At 41.2% G+C, this 16,386-nt stretch overlaps 1 protein-coding gene across 2 annotated transcripts in view; it reads left to right on the top strand.

Annotated features, from left to right (window-relative positions):
• Window positions 1-766: 766 nt before the first annotated feature.
• The window catches only part of RANBP9 (RAN binding protein 9), a 39,310-nt gene continuing 23,690 nt past the window's right edge, over window positions 767-16,386 (top strand). Inside the window, exons 1-2 of one of the 2 annotated variants that reach the window (XM_050708615.1) lie at window positions 767-1,238; window positions 9,244-9,355. In XM_050708615.1, coding sequence (XP_050564572.1) covers window positions 782-1,238; window positions 9,244-9,355 — 569 coding nt within the window. In that variant the 5' untranslated portion in view covers window positions 767-781. The remainder of the gene's footprint in view (window positions 1,239-9,243; window positions 9,356-16,386) is intronic. The other variant, XM_035549647.1, reaches the window with a different exon arrangement.

Genomic DNA, 16,386 nt, shown 5'->3' with positions numbered 1-16,386 from the left:
CAGGAAGAGTAGTCAGGCGTTGGAACGTGTTGCCCAGGGAGGTGGTGGAGACCCTGTCCCTGGGGATGTTCAAGGAAAGGTTGGACGTGGTGCTTAGGGACATGGTTTAGTGGGTGATATTGGTAGTAGGGTGATGGTTGGACCAGATGATCTTGGAGGTTTTTTCCAACCTTAATGATTCTATGATTCTATGATTGTACAAGGCACAGGAACTCGATGGCGTTAATCTCAAAATGGGTGATGTGAAATATTTTTTCACCAACCTCAGGTGTGCTGTGACACCTGCCTCAGGAAGTACCTATGGCAAAAAACACGTTGAATTCAAAAAAGGGCTAGATGTTCATTTACAGGTACACTTATGAACGTAGGAAATACATCTCCAGATAGTTTATGCCAGCCAAACAGGGGGGTCTGTGTTGGCAGCTGGGTTTTGTCCGGCTGTGGGTGCTACAGGAGCTGCCTGAGGTGCCGGGATATTTTGGTGACCACGGCCGGGAAATGGAACCGAGCGGGGGGCCCGCCCCCTCCCCTCAGAGCCCCGCCGCCGCCCTCACGCCTCGAGCAAGAGGCAGAGGAGGAGGAGGAGAAGGAGGAGGAAGAGGAGGAGGAGGAGAAGGAGGAGGAGCTGCGGGGCCGCGCACGGCGCCGAGGCGGGGCGAGGCGGGAGCCAGCCCCGGTGCGCGCCCTCCGCCCGCCTCGCTTCCGTCCGGCCCGGCTCGGCTCGGCCCGGCCCGGCCTTCACCGCCCCCTCCGAGCCCCCCGAGCCCCTCCGGGAGCCGCGATGTCCGGGCAGCAGCAGCAGCAGCAGCAGCAGCAGCCGCCCCAACCCCAACCGCCGCCGCCGCTCCCCGGGGCGGCCGCCGCCGCCGCCGCTCCCCCGCCGGGGCTCCCGGCCGCCGCTAGCCCCGGCCCCGCCGCCGCGCTGCTGCTCCACCCGCCGCCGGCCACCGCCGCGCCGCCACCACCGCCCGCAGGCAGCAGCGGCGGCGGCCCCTCGGCGCCCGGGGGCGGCGGTGCCGGGGCGGCCGTGGGCCTGCCGGCGGCGGGCGGCGTCCCCGCGCCGTTCCCTCACGGCGACCCGGCCCTGAACGAGCAGGAGAAGGAACTGAAGCGGCGGCTCAAGAGGCTCTACCCGGCCGTGGACGAGCAGGAGACGCCGCTGCCCCGCTCGTGGAGCCCGAAGGACAAATTCAGTTACATCGGCCTCTCGCAGAACAACCTGCGGGTGCACTACAAAGGTGAGGGCCGGCCGCCCGGCGAGGCGCCCCCTGGCTCCTCCGCCTCCCTCCCCCCCCCCCCCCGGGGGGCAGCGGGCCCCCTTTTTGCCCCTTTTTGCCCCATTTTCCGCCCCCTGCCCCCCGGCTGTTATGTAAAGCCCAGGTATCGCACTGGGGTTTGGGGCCGAGGCAGGAGAAGAAAGGCTCGGCGTGACGTGTCCCGCTGGTGGCAGCGAGCAGGAAGAATAAGTGTGTTTTTCTCTTTTTTTCCCTTTTTTGTTTCCGTCTCTCAAGAAAATCAAGGGTTAAGCGGAGTTAGAGCAGCCAGCGTTAAGCCATTAAACGCGGAAATGACGGGAGGGGAAAAGCGGAGAGAAAAACAGGGTTTATTTTTAAACTGTAAAAAATGGAATTAAAGTCACCGGTCGCAGCCTGGCCTGGCTGCAGGGTGGCTCGGAGGAAGGGCTGACAATAGGGCTTCTGTCCCTAAAGGTGGCTTTGTAACTTTGTGCTCACGGTTCGAGTTGCTGCTGCTGGGAGGAAAGATAAAAATCAACGTATGTGCTTGCAAAAATCCGCAAGAGGCAACAGTAGGAGAACGTAAGTGTTGGTTGTTATGAAATGTCATAAAACCTGGAAACAGAAGCGTACGCTCTGACCTGAAAAAACACAGCCACATCTGGTGTTCTAGGCCCCGGTCCTAAAGTAGAAGTGTTGGGGATTCAAAACCACTTCTGAGTTGGCTGCGAAGAACTGGATCTTTTGTCAGTCCGTAGGCAAATGAGCGGAATGGGAGGGGAGAAAAACAACCTTGCAATTACCCTTTCTCGGAGTTTACAGTGGTGAAATTCAAGTGAAATCTCGATAAACATGTTACTGTTTAATCAGAGGAGGAAAACGGCAACACAAACACATGGCAGGATTTGGCTCCCATGAAAGGATTAAATGTACCCTCGGACTTTTTTTTTTTAATAGAGTGGCTTTATTATTGCATACAGAGCACTCTGTTAAAATGCAAAGTTTAAGGCACCGTACAAAGCTAATAAAGGGGGCAGATGACTAGCTATAGAGCAAGTTTCTGGGAGGCACTGAGTGATCTAAGGACATGTTATTTAATCCTCAACTTTAAATTTCCTGGCTTTTGTTCATTTTTTTATGATCTTGTATTTTTAGAAGCATTTTGTATTTTCTGCTGCTTAGTGGCTGCAGCTTTTTTTTTTTTTTTCCGTAGGATGATCATACCTTTATGGCCATCAAGTTCTTTTGTTGTTTTGCTGTTGTTTTTTTTATTATTATTTTTTCATTTGACCTATTCTTTTTGCTCATAAACTAGAACTTAGAGACTCTTGTCTGCCAGTGGCATTGTAGAAGTATATTTTCAGGCTTTGTTTGTGCTATCTCTTTTTTTCCTTACCTCTCTCTTACTATTAAAACAGAAATTTGTTCGTTCAAAGAAATTACAAGAGGCTCCACATGCTTCTGAAGTAGGGGTAACATAGGAAGTACTGTGGGTACTCTAGCAGAAGCCATAAAGCACAGCTGGTAGGTTATAATAATAAAATACCTTTACTCTGGCTCTTAAGTAATAGTAAGTGATGAAGGTTGAAGAGTTCTTAAATTAGCCCAGAGGACTGTGAAAAGGAGAGGTGCCAATAGAACATGAATACGTTTTTCTTTCTCCTAACTGCAAATGGGAGTGAATGGCCTCTTAAGAGGCCTATCTTTTCATCCTGGTAATGTAATGAAGGTGGCTGTTAGGGCAGCCCCGCGTAGCTGTGACCAGCCTGGCACCTGGAGCTGATACCTGGGCTGGGTGGTGAACTACTTGGGAACTGGGGGGAGCACTAAAACTTCTCCTTTTTTCCCTTCCCTGGATTCTGCAGCCCTGTGAATATGATAAAAGGGAGAAAACGAGGAGGTTCAGTGAGGAGAATGAGGGAAGAGAGCATGCAGAAATGTGGTTAGTGTTGTGAAATGTCGTCTCTTCAAATCAGTTGCAAGTAGAGGTCTCACAAGAAAGCAGAGCGTCTTCTGGTAGAATATCGACACTTTCAGTGCTGCTGTCTACGTAGCCATGAAAGAATGGTAAACATCTTTATAAAAACAAAATTTGAATCGCACATTGGGCGCAGATTAAGATCTGTTGTATTCTGGACCAAGATATCCAGGAAAAGGGAGAAGACTGGTCTGTGCAAAGAAGCCAGTAATGAAAATCAGTTCTGTTTACTATTATGGTAATTGTACACACTCTCAAGCTTTCCCTGCTGCCTCTGTAGCTTTCTGACCATAGAACTGTTTTTCTGGAGTAATTTCCTCCTGCCTGTGACTGACAGGAGACACTTATTCTGGCAACATCAGTGCTTCTCTTCACCCTGGATGTGTTGGGGGTACTTGCATCTGAAAAAATGGTGTGTCGAGGCAGGGAACAATCAGGAAAACAACACCTTCAAAGTCACTTCTTCATATGGCTTCATAATTTTAATGTGCTGATGTATTGTGAGCAGTGACACTTTTATTTTCTTGGTTTGTAAGAGAAATGATGGTCTTCTCTGTGCGATTTTGAAGATTCTTCTAATTTTCTTGCATACCAGTGGACAACTTGTACGGAAACGTGAGCTGCAGTAGATGTCTCTTTCTACCCATTGGCAGCTGTTGTGCTTTGTACCGCATTTCTGGACCTGAAGCTTTTTGCAGGCATCCTAGAGAGGGCGTAAAAGTCAAAACTGCCACAAAACCAGGTATTGGTGAAGATTTAAAATCAATCGCGTAGTCTGGCTTCAGGATAACAACTCTTTAAACTTTGTTGGGGTGAACAAACCCCAAGGATCAGTGCTCGTATTCTTTTGTTATCTCTCAGAATCGCAGTGTTACTTGAAAAGGAAAACCTCCATGGGGAGGTGGTTGAAGGGAAGATGCACTGACAGGCATGTTGTTTACCAGAACAAGTGTAATTTCTTTCCACAGTGAGTAATTCTGTTACACTTTTACAAATTCTGACTCTTGATTAGGAAGCTTTGTCAAAATCTGGATATGAAATACATAGTATTGGTATTAGTGATACTGTAATACATTAAACACTATACCCAGGGGTATTTTTGGTTTTAAATGGATGGATGTATCTTTCTGTGTTGCTGCCAGTTAGCTGTCCAAGCTGATAAAGTTAACGCTGTCCTTGTGACTGTTGTTTGTGGTGTATCTATGTAGGGGAGAAGTGAAAAACAGTATAAAAAACTAAAATTTGTGTAATCTCACGTAATTGTCATATTAACAGCACTGAGCTGGAGGTAAGTCGTAAAGGAAACGGGGTTCAGACCAGTGTCTGCTATGTGTAAACCATTTATTACACAAAATGTATAGCTATTAAGGTAAGACATCTTTAAAAATATTTCTACAGTATTCAGAATTACTGCATGGATCTTGTGGAAAAACAACAACTTCATAAATGGTGTATGTAATGTGAATGTTCCAGTAGACAGGCAAGCTGTTTCCAGTAGATAATAATCTATGCAATGTAGTATAAGGAGATAAAAATATAGACAGACCTAACCAAGGCTGCAACTGTGAAGGAAACTGTATACAGAAGTGTGTAAACAGAATAAATCATTAGTGATTAAAACCATGGAAGGTCCTCTAGTAACTTCACTTAACTTGTCTTGTGACAATTGTCCAAAAAAAGCTGAGAAAAGTTACTCAATTTTGAGTAAGCAGCCATTGCGTGAACTTGCTCTAATGTGTCACAGGCCAGGAAATCTTAGCCAGACACTTATTTACAGTTCAGTTGCCTTTGAACTGTCTCTGGTGCCAAACTGAAAGAATTCTATTTTATTTTCCAGTGCAAGTTCTGCCTCTCAACTTCTGGAACAAACAAAAGGGGATTCTATAGCAATAATTGTGTTGTCATTCAGTGAGGCAAGGCTTGTGTCAATTTTGCTGGCAGAAAACACTTGAAGCACATTCAGTACTCAGTGTAAGACACAGTACGCCATGTCTGCTTTGGACACCCTTGGAGCTCTGAGATGTCTTCCTTTGTTAAATGGGGGGGACAGAGTTGAAGTCAAGTCAGTAATTTGAGCAAGTCTTTTTTTTTCTTTTTTTTCTGGTCTCAGTAAAAACTTCTGATGAATTCAACAGAAGATAAGGCCTTGACTATTTTATTTCATCGGTCCAAGTAATTGAACCACCTGTTGGAAATAACTTCAGTTAAGCTTATGTAAATTTCATTTAAGGATTTAAACTGTATAAACTCGTTTACCTTTGAGGTCGACACTCCTGCAGTTTCCGTTGGACTGTTTGGTGCGTGTGCACAATGCACTTAGATTTAGGTTCAGAAATAGGTTTTTGAAAGTTGAGATTTCCTCTCCAAATATGTTTTTATCTGAGTTGTTTTTTTCACGTAGGTGGAATTTAAATTTAGGTTGATTATTTTTACCAAAAGTAGTGTCATTAGTCCTTTAGCATGATTAAATTGAAATTAAGGTGAATGCTTAAAAATGTTTAAAAAAAAAAAAAAAAGCTTTACTTATGGTAGACTCATAGTTGTTGAACACTTAATGAAAACCAAACAGAAAACATTTCTAGTGATTGAATATATCTATGACAAGGGTTACTGTGTAAAGCTCAAGCTCTCTGCGCCTGATTTTCCTTCTCCCTCCAGTGCATCTGTTTGCAGAATTCTTATTTTAATGCTGAAAATGATAAATTTTTAGTGTTAAACAATATGTGCTTTAAAAGTATTCACTTTAATACTTGAACTGTAGCTTACAACTATGCAAGAACTCTGCTTTAGGTAACACAGGGCAGTGTTCGTATAATCTACTACAGGCATTTGGGACTGTTCAGAAGTTCAGAGTTGGGTGTCTAAGTTCCTTTGTACTCAGAAGCAAAGAAGTGGGGATTCAGATTACCAAAGAACATGGCAACGTGATGTCAGGTGTGTTTTCCTCTCCATTTCCAGCCATTTTAAGGTGAAGGACGTTCTGAGCAGAGTGTGGTTTCTTAGTTAATTCCGTCTGTAGGAGTTTGCTCATTGTCTCCTTGGACACTGACATCCTTTGGTAAGAAATTCTGCAGCTTAGCAGCCCGCTGTGTAAAGAGCCTCTTTCTTGTTTTAAAGCTGCCTGATAACCAGCTCCTCTTGACTCCTCCTCGTGTAGTCCAAGATAGCGTGGTAGTACTGAAGAGCTCAACCAGTGCGTTGGGACGGCATGGAGGTACCTGGAGTATTTGAAAGGAGTCAACTGTTGGATGCTGATAACTGTGCTGTTATAAATAACTGTAAGTAACTGTAAATGACAGCAGTGTGCTCAGGTAGTAAAATGGGATTCATATGAGATTACACTAAAAGGCCAGCAGATCTAAATTTAGGGTGTCTTTTGTGTTTAACGGGATGAAGGTAGTTTTGGGCACTGACTTCCCCAAGCATGTTGCTTCACCACATGAAGTGTTTGGCAATGCTGCTAAGGTATCCTGTTACTTCTGCTCCTGTGATGACCTCTTATTTGCACTGTGACAGCTGTGTGTGGCTGCGAATGGGATCAGGGAACTGATCTGCTGTTTAAAAAATCTGGTAGTTTTCTTAAAGGCAGATCAGTTAAATCAGTCCTGGTTCATGGTGTGGCCTTGCAAGTATCTGCCTGGACTGGGGAGGGAGGTGTGAGAAGGAGACTAGTTTCAGGAAGAGGTGCTGAGAGTATCTTAAACTGGTATTGTTTCCGAACACTCAGCGATTTCACACACACAAAAAGGTCTCCTCCATAATAGGTATACATTTTCAATAATATTTGGCTAGTTGCTAATGTTTTAGCCTTCTATGTGGAAGACTTCTCCAAATAAGGAGACTGACTCGAAGTGAAACTACACAGATTGTCAAGTGCATAGAGTAACCAAGGGAACTTCTTTTTAGTCTATTTTAAAGTAAAAAGCTAAGGACATTTAAAAAAGAAACTCTCTTCCTGTTCCCCCATTTTTAAACTGATTTATCATTTAATCGGAGGTATCTGGATTAAAGGGATCTGCCAGAAGTTTTCATGTTCTGTCCATAAAGTTTTGGGTGGATGTTTAGCTGAAGGATTCCTGCATACTTAAGCATGATAATCTAATTTATAGTGGCTAAATAGTGAGCAACCAGCACTGGATAACCAAGGAAACTTACAGAAGCTGTAGGATCACGTACTTGGTTATCGCCTTGGTTGACGCAGCCTGAGGAAGCTTACCAGTGGTGAACAATAAAATATTGCATGCTGTCTTGTAGATATATGGAGGAGTAAATTACTGCTTTATTTATTAGCTGAGACTTCTGAAAACAGCATGCATAAGGTAGGTAATGAGCTTAATACAGTAAAACCTGTGAGGTGATCAAAACATCTTTATATAAAATGTTTATTAATGACATACTGAAGTGAGCAATGCATTCACACCCAGAAAATGAAGGCAGCTGGCTAGTTGCCTTAAGGTAGTAACACACTGAGGCAAGCTAGTTCTATCAGAAAACCTGTGTGGGTTAAACCTAATCTCAATGACTAAAGAGTTTGCTGTGCTAGCAAAGTTTTGCATGCAAATGCAATCACGGTGAAGTGGAGAGATTTCCTTGTCTGACTGCGTTATTTAAGAGGTGGTGGGTGCTAGCTCTACAGCAGAGCAGCATTTGCTGGTTTAGCAACATTTACACTAGAGGGCTCTGTAGCTAGAAGTTCAGTGGTGTAGGTGAGCTGTGCCTGGTCTTTCTGGCTGGCTAAGCCATTTAGCATTTTTCTGCAGTTTCTTGCTTGCTGTATGACTGGACTTGCTGCACGTGAGATGTGTTTAATCTGTGCCTGAGCAATAATTCCAGTGTTAACACCACTGGAAAGATGGGTTGTTATTTTTTCGCATGTGCAGATTGATTGTCATCCAGGTGCAGTAGGCCTTCCTGTCTGGGCTGGAGTGCTGAGGCCTGAGTGATTCGTACAGCACACTCAAAACAGCATCTCAGATCCACATCACGATTGGGCGTGGGATCTGCATGGATTTTTTGTATGGCTATGACAATCCTGTGCCTGGACAAACTGCCTTACTATTGAAATATCTCTTGCCAAAGTCCAATATACTTTCCACCTTAGGTTTTTCTTCTTTTTTTTTTTAAAAAAAAAGGTATGTCCTGTGATCCAGTGCGTGACTTCCATACAATAGTTGAGGGATTTTGATATGCCCAGGGAAGACTGGGCTTGCTTGAACAGGTCGCTGGTACAAGAAGTCACCTGGCCAAAAGCCTGCTTCCAAGTTGTGTTTGGAACAAAGGGCTGCGAGGAGGGTGATGCATTTGGAAAAAATCATTCTTAGTGGCTTGCAAGTGGCTCTTGGGTTTAAATTGAACATCCTGAGGGTAGACAGGAGCAGGCATTGGGCATTTTTGTTGTAGCAGAGCAGATATCTAGTGAGATTTATTTAAAAAAAGAAAAAAAAAGTAGGAGCTACATTAACTCAGTTGCAGGCTGTAATGTTAATGCTGTCCTGAAATAGCATTCAACAAGTGGAAATGAATTACAAGTCATACATTATATGGAGTTACTGATGTTTATTCTGAAAGACTTGAGAATTTGAGTATATTTTCAATAACTTGAAGACTAGGTGGCAGTAAGCATTGGAATAAACTTGGTTATATCATTGTTAAGTCTATAAAAATGAGTAGACCGTGCGCATTTGAGAAATCATGCGGTACTTTTAAAGCCAGGTAGGCTTTTCTCAGTTGTATTACTTAAAGCAGTGAAACATTATTTCCTAGCTTTCTTCTAGATAACAGTAGAACCTCTTAGAGTAATATGTCCAGAATTTCTCGTAGCATGCTTAGTTGCAGTGCATGTGCCTACAATGGAAACTTAATTTTGGAAGAAAATATTCTAGTGTAAAAACAAGGCTAGCTAGAATATTGTAAATTGCTTACCCTCATAAGCCTTTTGTTTTTGAATAGTTGGTGTGTGTACTTTTTGAGTCATCTTCTGCAGTTATTTAAAATACATTTTCATTATTTTGAATGTAATTTCTTTTTCAGGTCATGGAAAAACTCCAAAAGATGCTGCTTCTGTTCGAGCTACACATCCTATACCTGCGGCCTGTGGCATATACTATTTTGAAGTCAAAATTGTCAGTAAGGGAAGAGATGGGTAAGCATTGAATGCATTATTAATTAATTATTACATGAAATACTGTCTCACATCATCTTTCTTTCAGTCAACAGATGTATTTGGTATCAGTGCTTTTTTCATATCTTAACACTTTTCATGTAGCTTAATTCATTATTCATGAGAAGTTGCACTCTGATATTTGGTTAAGTGAGTTGGCTGTAGTATTAATTATCCACAAATGAGTGTACACAATAAATACCATAATAACATCTTATTTTCTCTTGACAGAGAAGTTGGGGATTGAATGACATAATTTGAGCCTGCCATTACCTTTAAGGGTGCTTTTTGACTACAAGGGTTTACAGACTTGTAGGTCATTTTTGGAAAGTGTTTAGGGTGTGTAGCAGACAAGCTTATCTCCGCAGTGCACTCTTTTTCACACGTGCCATATACATTTAAAAAAGGAAAATTAACCTTAAAGCTACTTGTTAGTGGACAGTAGTAAGAATGAAGGGTAATGTTCTGAATGGATACCGCCATCCATTTGAGGAATTTTGTCACTATAGAAAGAACAAGTTGGTGAGGGAGTATAGCTGCTGTTTCCCAGAATCCACCTGAATTACCAATTTGTTGAAGCATAGGTGATAGCCAAGTTTAACTCTGAGGCAGACAGAATCTTACCCATGAAAGTCTTTAAGTGCAAATAGGGTCTTTGCTAGAGCACTTCAGTTTCTTTCACTTCTTCTGGCACAGTGTGTTTTAATCCCGAGGCATTGATTACGTTGCCTATGTAGGCCTATATGAGCAATACTTCTTTGTAATAATACACTGTAGTATTTACTGTGGTACTGCTTCAAGGTTCCAGTTAGGTTTAAATGTCATTGTCTTAAGTACTGTATATACGTGTTGAGGATACTTATGTCCTGTTGCGAAAATAAATCTTGACAGAAAATAACTTTCATAGTTTTTTGGATGAAGTTCAGTACCATTGTGTTTTCCTTGTCTATCTTGCTGCTGTTTTACTTTCATTTTTCCAGTGTTCTATAGGTCTTCTGTAAGTCAAAAAACAGTAATCAAACTGTTGGTTATGGTATCGTGCAGGGATATTTTGAAAGATTAGCCTCTCGGTGTTACCACTGCCTTTTAGAGGTGGTTGTGATGGTTTATTATCAGTTCTGTCCCAACAGTTTTCTATGGGAGATTTCTTCATAGCAAAGATCTTAAACCTGCAGTTGCTTTTATCACGGTTTGAAGACCTAAGTATTTTTAAATTGCGACAATAGTAATTAGTGTTTCAGGTAATGCTTTGCTGTCAGTTTTAGGAACAACTTTTTTGTTTCTGCTTTTTTTTAATTTCTTAAGCACCTAAAATTCTGGCCTGTTGCTGGCAGTGAAGTAGAGATTTGTATTGTGATAGTTAAGTAGAGATTCGTATTATGATTTCCTAGTGATGCACGTGTCTCTTCCTGAAACACATTTGTGCCTAATTAGTTCAGAAGCTTTTTTGAAATGATGTTCTTTTAAAGTGCTGCTCATGTGTGTACGGGGAAGAGGATGTCATTTTACCAAACTCTTCTGACTTTTTACCTTTAGACCTCTATTTGTTGCTTTTAATCACTTCTAATGCAGAAAGCCATTCAGGGCAATCCTGCAAAAGTGGAAGTCACCTTCAAGTAAAGAATTTCAAGATTTTATACTTGAAAGGGTTAATTGTGAGGTGCACATAGCTCATACTTGTGAAGTTACCTGCCAAGAGTGTTTAAGAAATCAGAGGGATTTTTTTCATTCAATGGCAATACATTACTACCTTGCTTCACTCTTGTGACATCTTCCTTCAGTGTCACTTTTTGAAATGTCATCTGTGTAATGGACCTGCTCATTTTTTACCTTATGTAAGATATTATGGGTGCTAGGGAATACTATGCACCAGAGCCAAGGCCAAATCTAGCTTAGGTGGTGAAGAGCAGGAGCTGACATGTGAAGCCTCACTGGATGTGTCTATCTCTAGACCTTGCTTTCAGGACCAAGAGGTCTTTGACTAGATGCAATGCGGATCTTGTGATTCTCTGTTCTGCTGTGTTCAAACTAATAAATTCTTCTGAAGTGAGTAAACTGGGGAATATAATGCAGGGGCATACAAGAATGTCTACAGAAGTCAGTTTGTCTGATAGGGTTTATTAGTTCTTTCTCACTCCCTGTTGTGTATCACCTGGCTGGGTCCGTGCATAGTCTTACAATTTTTTCTTCTTGGCATCTGGTAATGGGAACAGAGTTCACAAAGATGATACCTATAGGGGAATAGCTTGTAACTAATATGGTCAGTTACTTTAAATGCCCTTACTGTTGCAAAGCATTTATTCTCAAGACCTGAGCCTCACTGTGGAAGCACAACAGACTTCTTTTATGGTATTGTTTAAAATAATAAATCCTAGACTACCAGAGGCAACTCGAGTGTCTGTCAGCAAGCTTCAGTACAGCTTGCAACCTTCATAAATGCCAGTGGATGATATGATACTGTTTATTTGGGGTTCCCTTTTGGTAGTGGCATTTACTTTTTATATTTGTTTTTATAAGCTTAGCTTAAAGTATTTAATCAGTGAATTATGTTATATGGGCAAGTCTAGCAGCATTTATGTTTGTTTGTGTACTCTGCTTAGCATGACTTGCCTCAAATCATCAAAACCCTTTTACAAAAAGCCTAGTCTAGGAGATCTATTTTTTTTTGTTACTGTGACTCTGATTTGGAATATGATTTTGAATATCTCATAATTCCTCAGCAGTCATAAAACTGATTCCTCCTCCTCCAAAGGAGCACAGCTGTTTGTAGTGTAGGGCATAGACCTGACATGGCTTCAAGTGTGGCGTGTTGTAACTGTCTAAGAACAGAATTGTTTTCATAACACTAATGACTTAAGTCGCTAAATTCTGTATGCATTTGGGGATGACAGTCTTGAGTAGGAATTTGAAAGTGTGTAATATATTAATTTTGCACGTGTTCGTAATGGTCTCATTATGAAGATCATAGGCGTTATGGGCATACTGAAGAAACCATGAAGGTGGTCTCAGTAGGAAATAAGAAATAGATATGGAGGTTTGTGTTGCAGAGCAGATGAAGAGTGAAGTTGGTTTTTGATACTAAATGAGAAGTGATAGGGCTAAATAACAACTGATGGTAACAGATGAGAAAAAGGGAAGTGAGAAGGATGCTTAATAAAAGGTTGAAATATCTTTCAAACACAAACTGTCTTGGAATTTGCACAGTGTTTGGTGTGAAGAGTCGTAAGATCCTTTATGTGCTGCTACAGTACAGATGTGAAATAATTCTTACTTTTTTTAGTTCTTGTTAAAAGTGCTAACCAGCTGTCATGTTGTTCTGTAAATATTTTCTGTTCTGCATTTCTTCAATTTTCTTCTTTAATTTCATGCCTCCTTTTGCAGTGTAAGGAGCTCTCTTTGTTTACATTCTCCTTTTATATTCTTTTGCTTTGTTTGGCCTCATGCGAAACATTATGGACAGGGATGTGAGTGATTAGAGATGATAACAGCAGATGAGTAATGGGTGTAGGTAAAGGGAATAGTGCTAAGGTGCTGATTAGAAGGCATGGTAGGAAGAAGAGTATTAACTGCAATAAATTATGCCTGGATCACTACTGAAATCTCCAGTTAATAAAAGCATATTAAAAACAAAACAAATGTGTAAGTCAAATTAAAAACATACAGCTAGACATAGTTGTAGCTTTGAATTAGGCCTTCCTAATCTCATAAGTGTTCATTTGAAATTGCTTTATCGGAGAGCCAGAGGTTGTGTATGTAGGCTCTTTCTGTAATTTCTTAATATAGTTCTCAAAAGAATGAGACAGGCGTTGTGTGGCTTTTTGTGCACAACTCTGGATTTAGTTTCATCCAAGTTTCTAGGGTGGAGGCTTAATTATACCAAACTACATCAGTGGTCTAGGAATGGATAAGAGCAAGGGTGTGCTAAGTCCTATGGACCTGTTCTTGTGACTTGGAAATCAGTTACAATACTAAACTTACTGTCTCCTCACTTTCCAAAAATGACGACATGGTGGCCATTCACTTAGCTAGGTAGCTATATGCAAATGGGACTTTTTGCGGTCTCTCTCAGATCTTGATTTCAGTTTCCTCATGCTGCCTTTTACTGAGTTGAGATGTGCTAAACTTTCACATATATATCTCCTCTGGCTTTGTGTAAAGGGGTAATGCCTTACAGCCCCACATCTTATTTCAGAAACCAGTAAATGTTTCCTGCTTTTACACAACTGAAAGACATTTGCATGATGCTCTCATAGTTTATGTAAAGTACAAATGTTAGTGGCAGTTTCTCAGGGCATCCTTCTGGACCAGTGTAGAGTTGCCTCATCTCTCTCAGTTAAGAGTCTGTGGGCTTTGCTTTGCGCTCCTTGGGCACACTGGGCATAAGCATACTCCAGTTCCACTTTACAACGGGCTGCATCGAGGGTGTCTGCTGACCACCTGGCTTCCAGGAGCAAAATGCTGTCCTGACATTTTACGTTGTAAACAGCTTGTGTGATTTACTGCATCCGTTTCTGCAGGAATTTCAGTCCTAGGCTTGTTGATTCTTGTAATGAATCGCTCCTTTTCCAGTCAGGGCAGTGGTTTTCGAATGCTTCCAATTCTTATTCTAAGCTGTGGTTTGAATGCTTTGCGGTGATTGAGCCATGAGAAGAAGCAGTCTGAGCACTCACTGAGGTCTCTTCCCTTGTCCCAGTTTGTAACTGTTTGTGTTAGTTACATGATAACCTGATCAGGTAGCTCGTTCTCCAAAAGTTGGCCTCAAGACTGAGTTGTTTCTCAGCACAATTAGTTGTCGGTATGTCTGTTTGTATGGCTTAATGAGTAGGTATGGCAGCATAAGAGAGAGGGACTTGAAGCAGAAATGAGCATCTGCCAGGTAGGGAGGGAATGCTACTTTTGGTCATGGTACTGGCCCAATTAGTGGTAGTTGCTAGCGATGGGCAAATGGTACAAACAAATGTCATTTATTTCTCAGCAGTCTTTCAGGCTTTTAGAGCCACTGAGGAAGATGCACACTTAAAATGAAAAATCCTATAAGCAGACACTTTTTTTAAAAGAATGAAAATAAGAGTTGTGTTTAGTTGTCTGGAAGGGAGAAAAAAAAAAAAAGCTAAGTTTAGAAAGGCTTTAGTCTTTTAGCAGATAGGCTAGCTTACACTTCTGAGAGTGTGGTTGTTTAGTCTGTAGTGTGGTCGTACGGATGCAGATCTTCATGAACAGGCTTTGTTGCAGGTGTGAGTTCCTCTCAGTGTTCTATACTAAAATAAAATGTTACTACAGCAACTCGTGCAACTATATCAGTGTGTTTTTTGCTAGTGTTGCTGATAAGGCCATAGGCATCTGTAGGATTATGGCTGTTTTTAAACCCTGTCCATACAATCAGTCATGTTTTGGCTGTATTTTGCAGTGAGCATTGTATATGTGGTGAGGCGAATGAAGAACTGAGTGACTGTAGGTGAATGAAGTAATAAGAAATAACTATCCAAAGCAAACAAATAACCATCAGAATTAAGTTTCTGTTTCCATGACACCCATACCTATGGTTTAGCCTGAATTTGAATGTGTTTGAGTGATGTGTATTTGAAGCCCTAGTGCTTTGCTGTCTTTTAGAGCACGTGTGTAAATCTTTAAACAGAAACCATGCTTTATTGCAAAAATGTTGCTGGCGCAGCAGGTTGGCTTTTCCGTTTAGCATCCAGTATGCCCGTGTTCTTGTTCACAACAAATGCGTAAACCAATAAACAAAACAGAGAACATCTTCAATTGCTGTTTTGGTTTTTGTTTTGTATGCTACTAATCTAACAAAAACTTTGTGTGGTCTTAAGATCTATTTTTGTAATTTTGTTATGTCCTCAGAAAGCAGTTATTTGTTACTACAACAGTCACATGTTACCAAAACATGCACACTCACTCTCTCTCTATTTATATGTTGTTATGTCTTTGGGCATTACTAGCAGAGTACTTGTGTATGAAGTAGAATCTGATACAAAAAAAGTCTGAAGTAGCTTTCCTTCATTAGTGCCTCCTTTTGAAATGCAGCAGCTGCCAGAGGAGATCTGATCATGAAATAGCAAGTGTATCTTCTCTTAAACTGTAGCAATACCTTTTTTTCTAACCTGAGAATAGGAGACAGTTGCACTTCATTTCCAGTTGTCAAATGTCTAAATGTGGAAGAGGATTATTTAAGGGTTGTGTTTAATTGGTCAGAAATACATGGAACTGGAACAAGAGAGGGTTTTTTTGTTGATATGGAAAGTCGAGAGAATGCTTCGTTACTTGGTTGCTGCTCCTTGCAAAATCTTAAGATAATCCTTTCTTGGAAAGTTCAATAACATAAAAAAGCGCATAGATAATAATCTTACTGACTTGCATTATCTTATTGTCTGTGCTATCCTTTTTCCACAGCATGGTCACCAGAAAGGCTTTTGTGCTCAGGAAGAAATGTCACTAGACAAAAATTGTGCAACCTCAGGAATTGAGAGGGTTGTCTGAAGGTTAGATCAGTAAATCAGCATCTCTGGGAACATTATCGGAATTACAAGGAAAATGTTACAGGAATAACAATTTTGAATACTACCAGAGATGACTGACTTATTTTTTTCGCCCCTCTCCATGTAGAACTAGATTCATCTGAAACCTGGGTTTATCATATTCAAAATACTGTTTCCTTGGAAACATTCCATAAAATTAAACTTGTTTGCAGTTTGAAATGAAAGACTCAAACTGTCTATGGCATATTTTGAAACATTTAAATAGAGAAAAATTTAACAGCTCATATCTTATTGTGATCGTGCAGACAATAAGAATCTTGGATTAGCATATTCTTACAAAACTTTAATGCAGACTAGCTCTGTTAAAGGTGAAATTTATATACCCTCTTATTGTGTTGTATTTCTGACCTTATAGTGCACTATCTGTAAAGACAATGTAAAAAAACTATAGGAGGAAGTCCTTGCAAGTCAATCTGTTGTGTAGGCCCTTAGAATATGATGTGGTCTTAAAATTTTTACAGA

The sequence above is a fragment of the Cygnus atratus genome, chromosome 2 (genome assembly GCF_013377495.2).
Source record: "Cygnus atratus isolate AKBS03 ecotype Queensland, Australia chromosome 2, CAtr_DNAZoo_HiC_assembly, whole genome shotgun sequence".
Taxonomy (NCBI): Eukaryota; Metazoa; Chordata; class Aves; order Anseriformes; family Anatidae; genus Cygnus; species Cygnus atratus.
The sequence above is the reverse complement of the archived record's forward strand: the minus strand, read 5'-3'. Positions and strand labels throughout refer to the sequence as shown.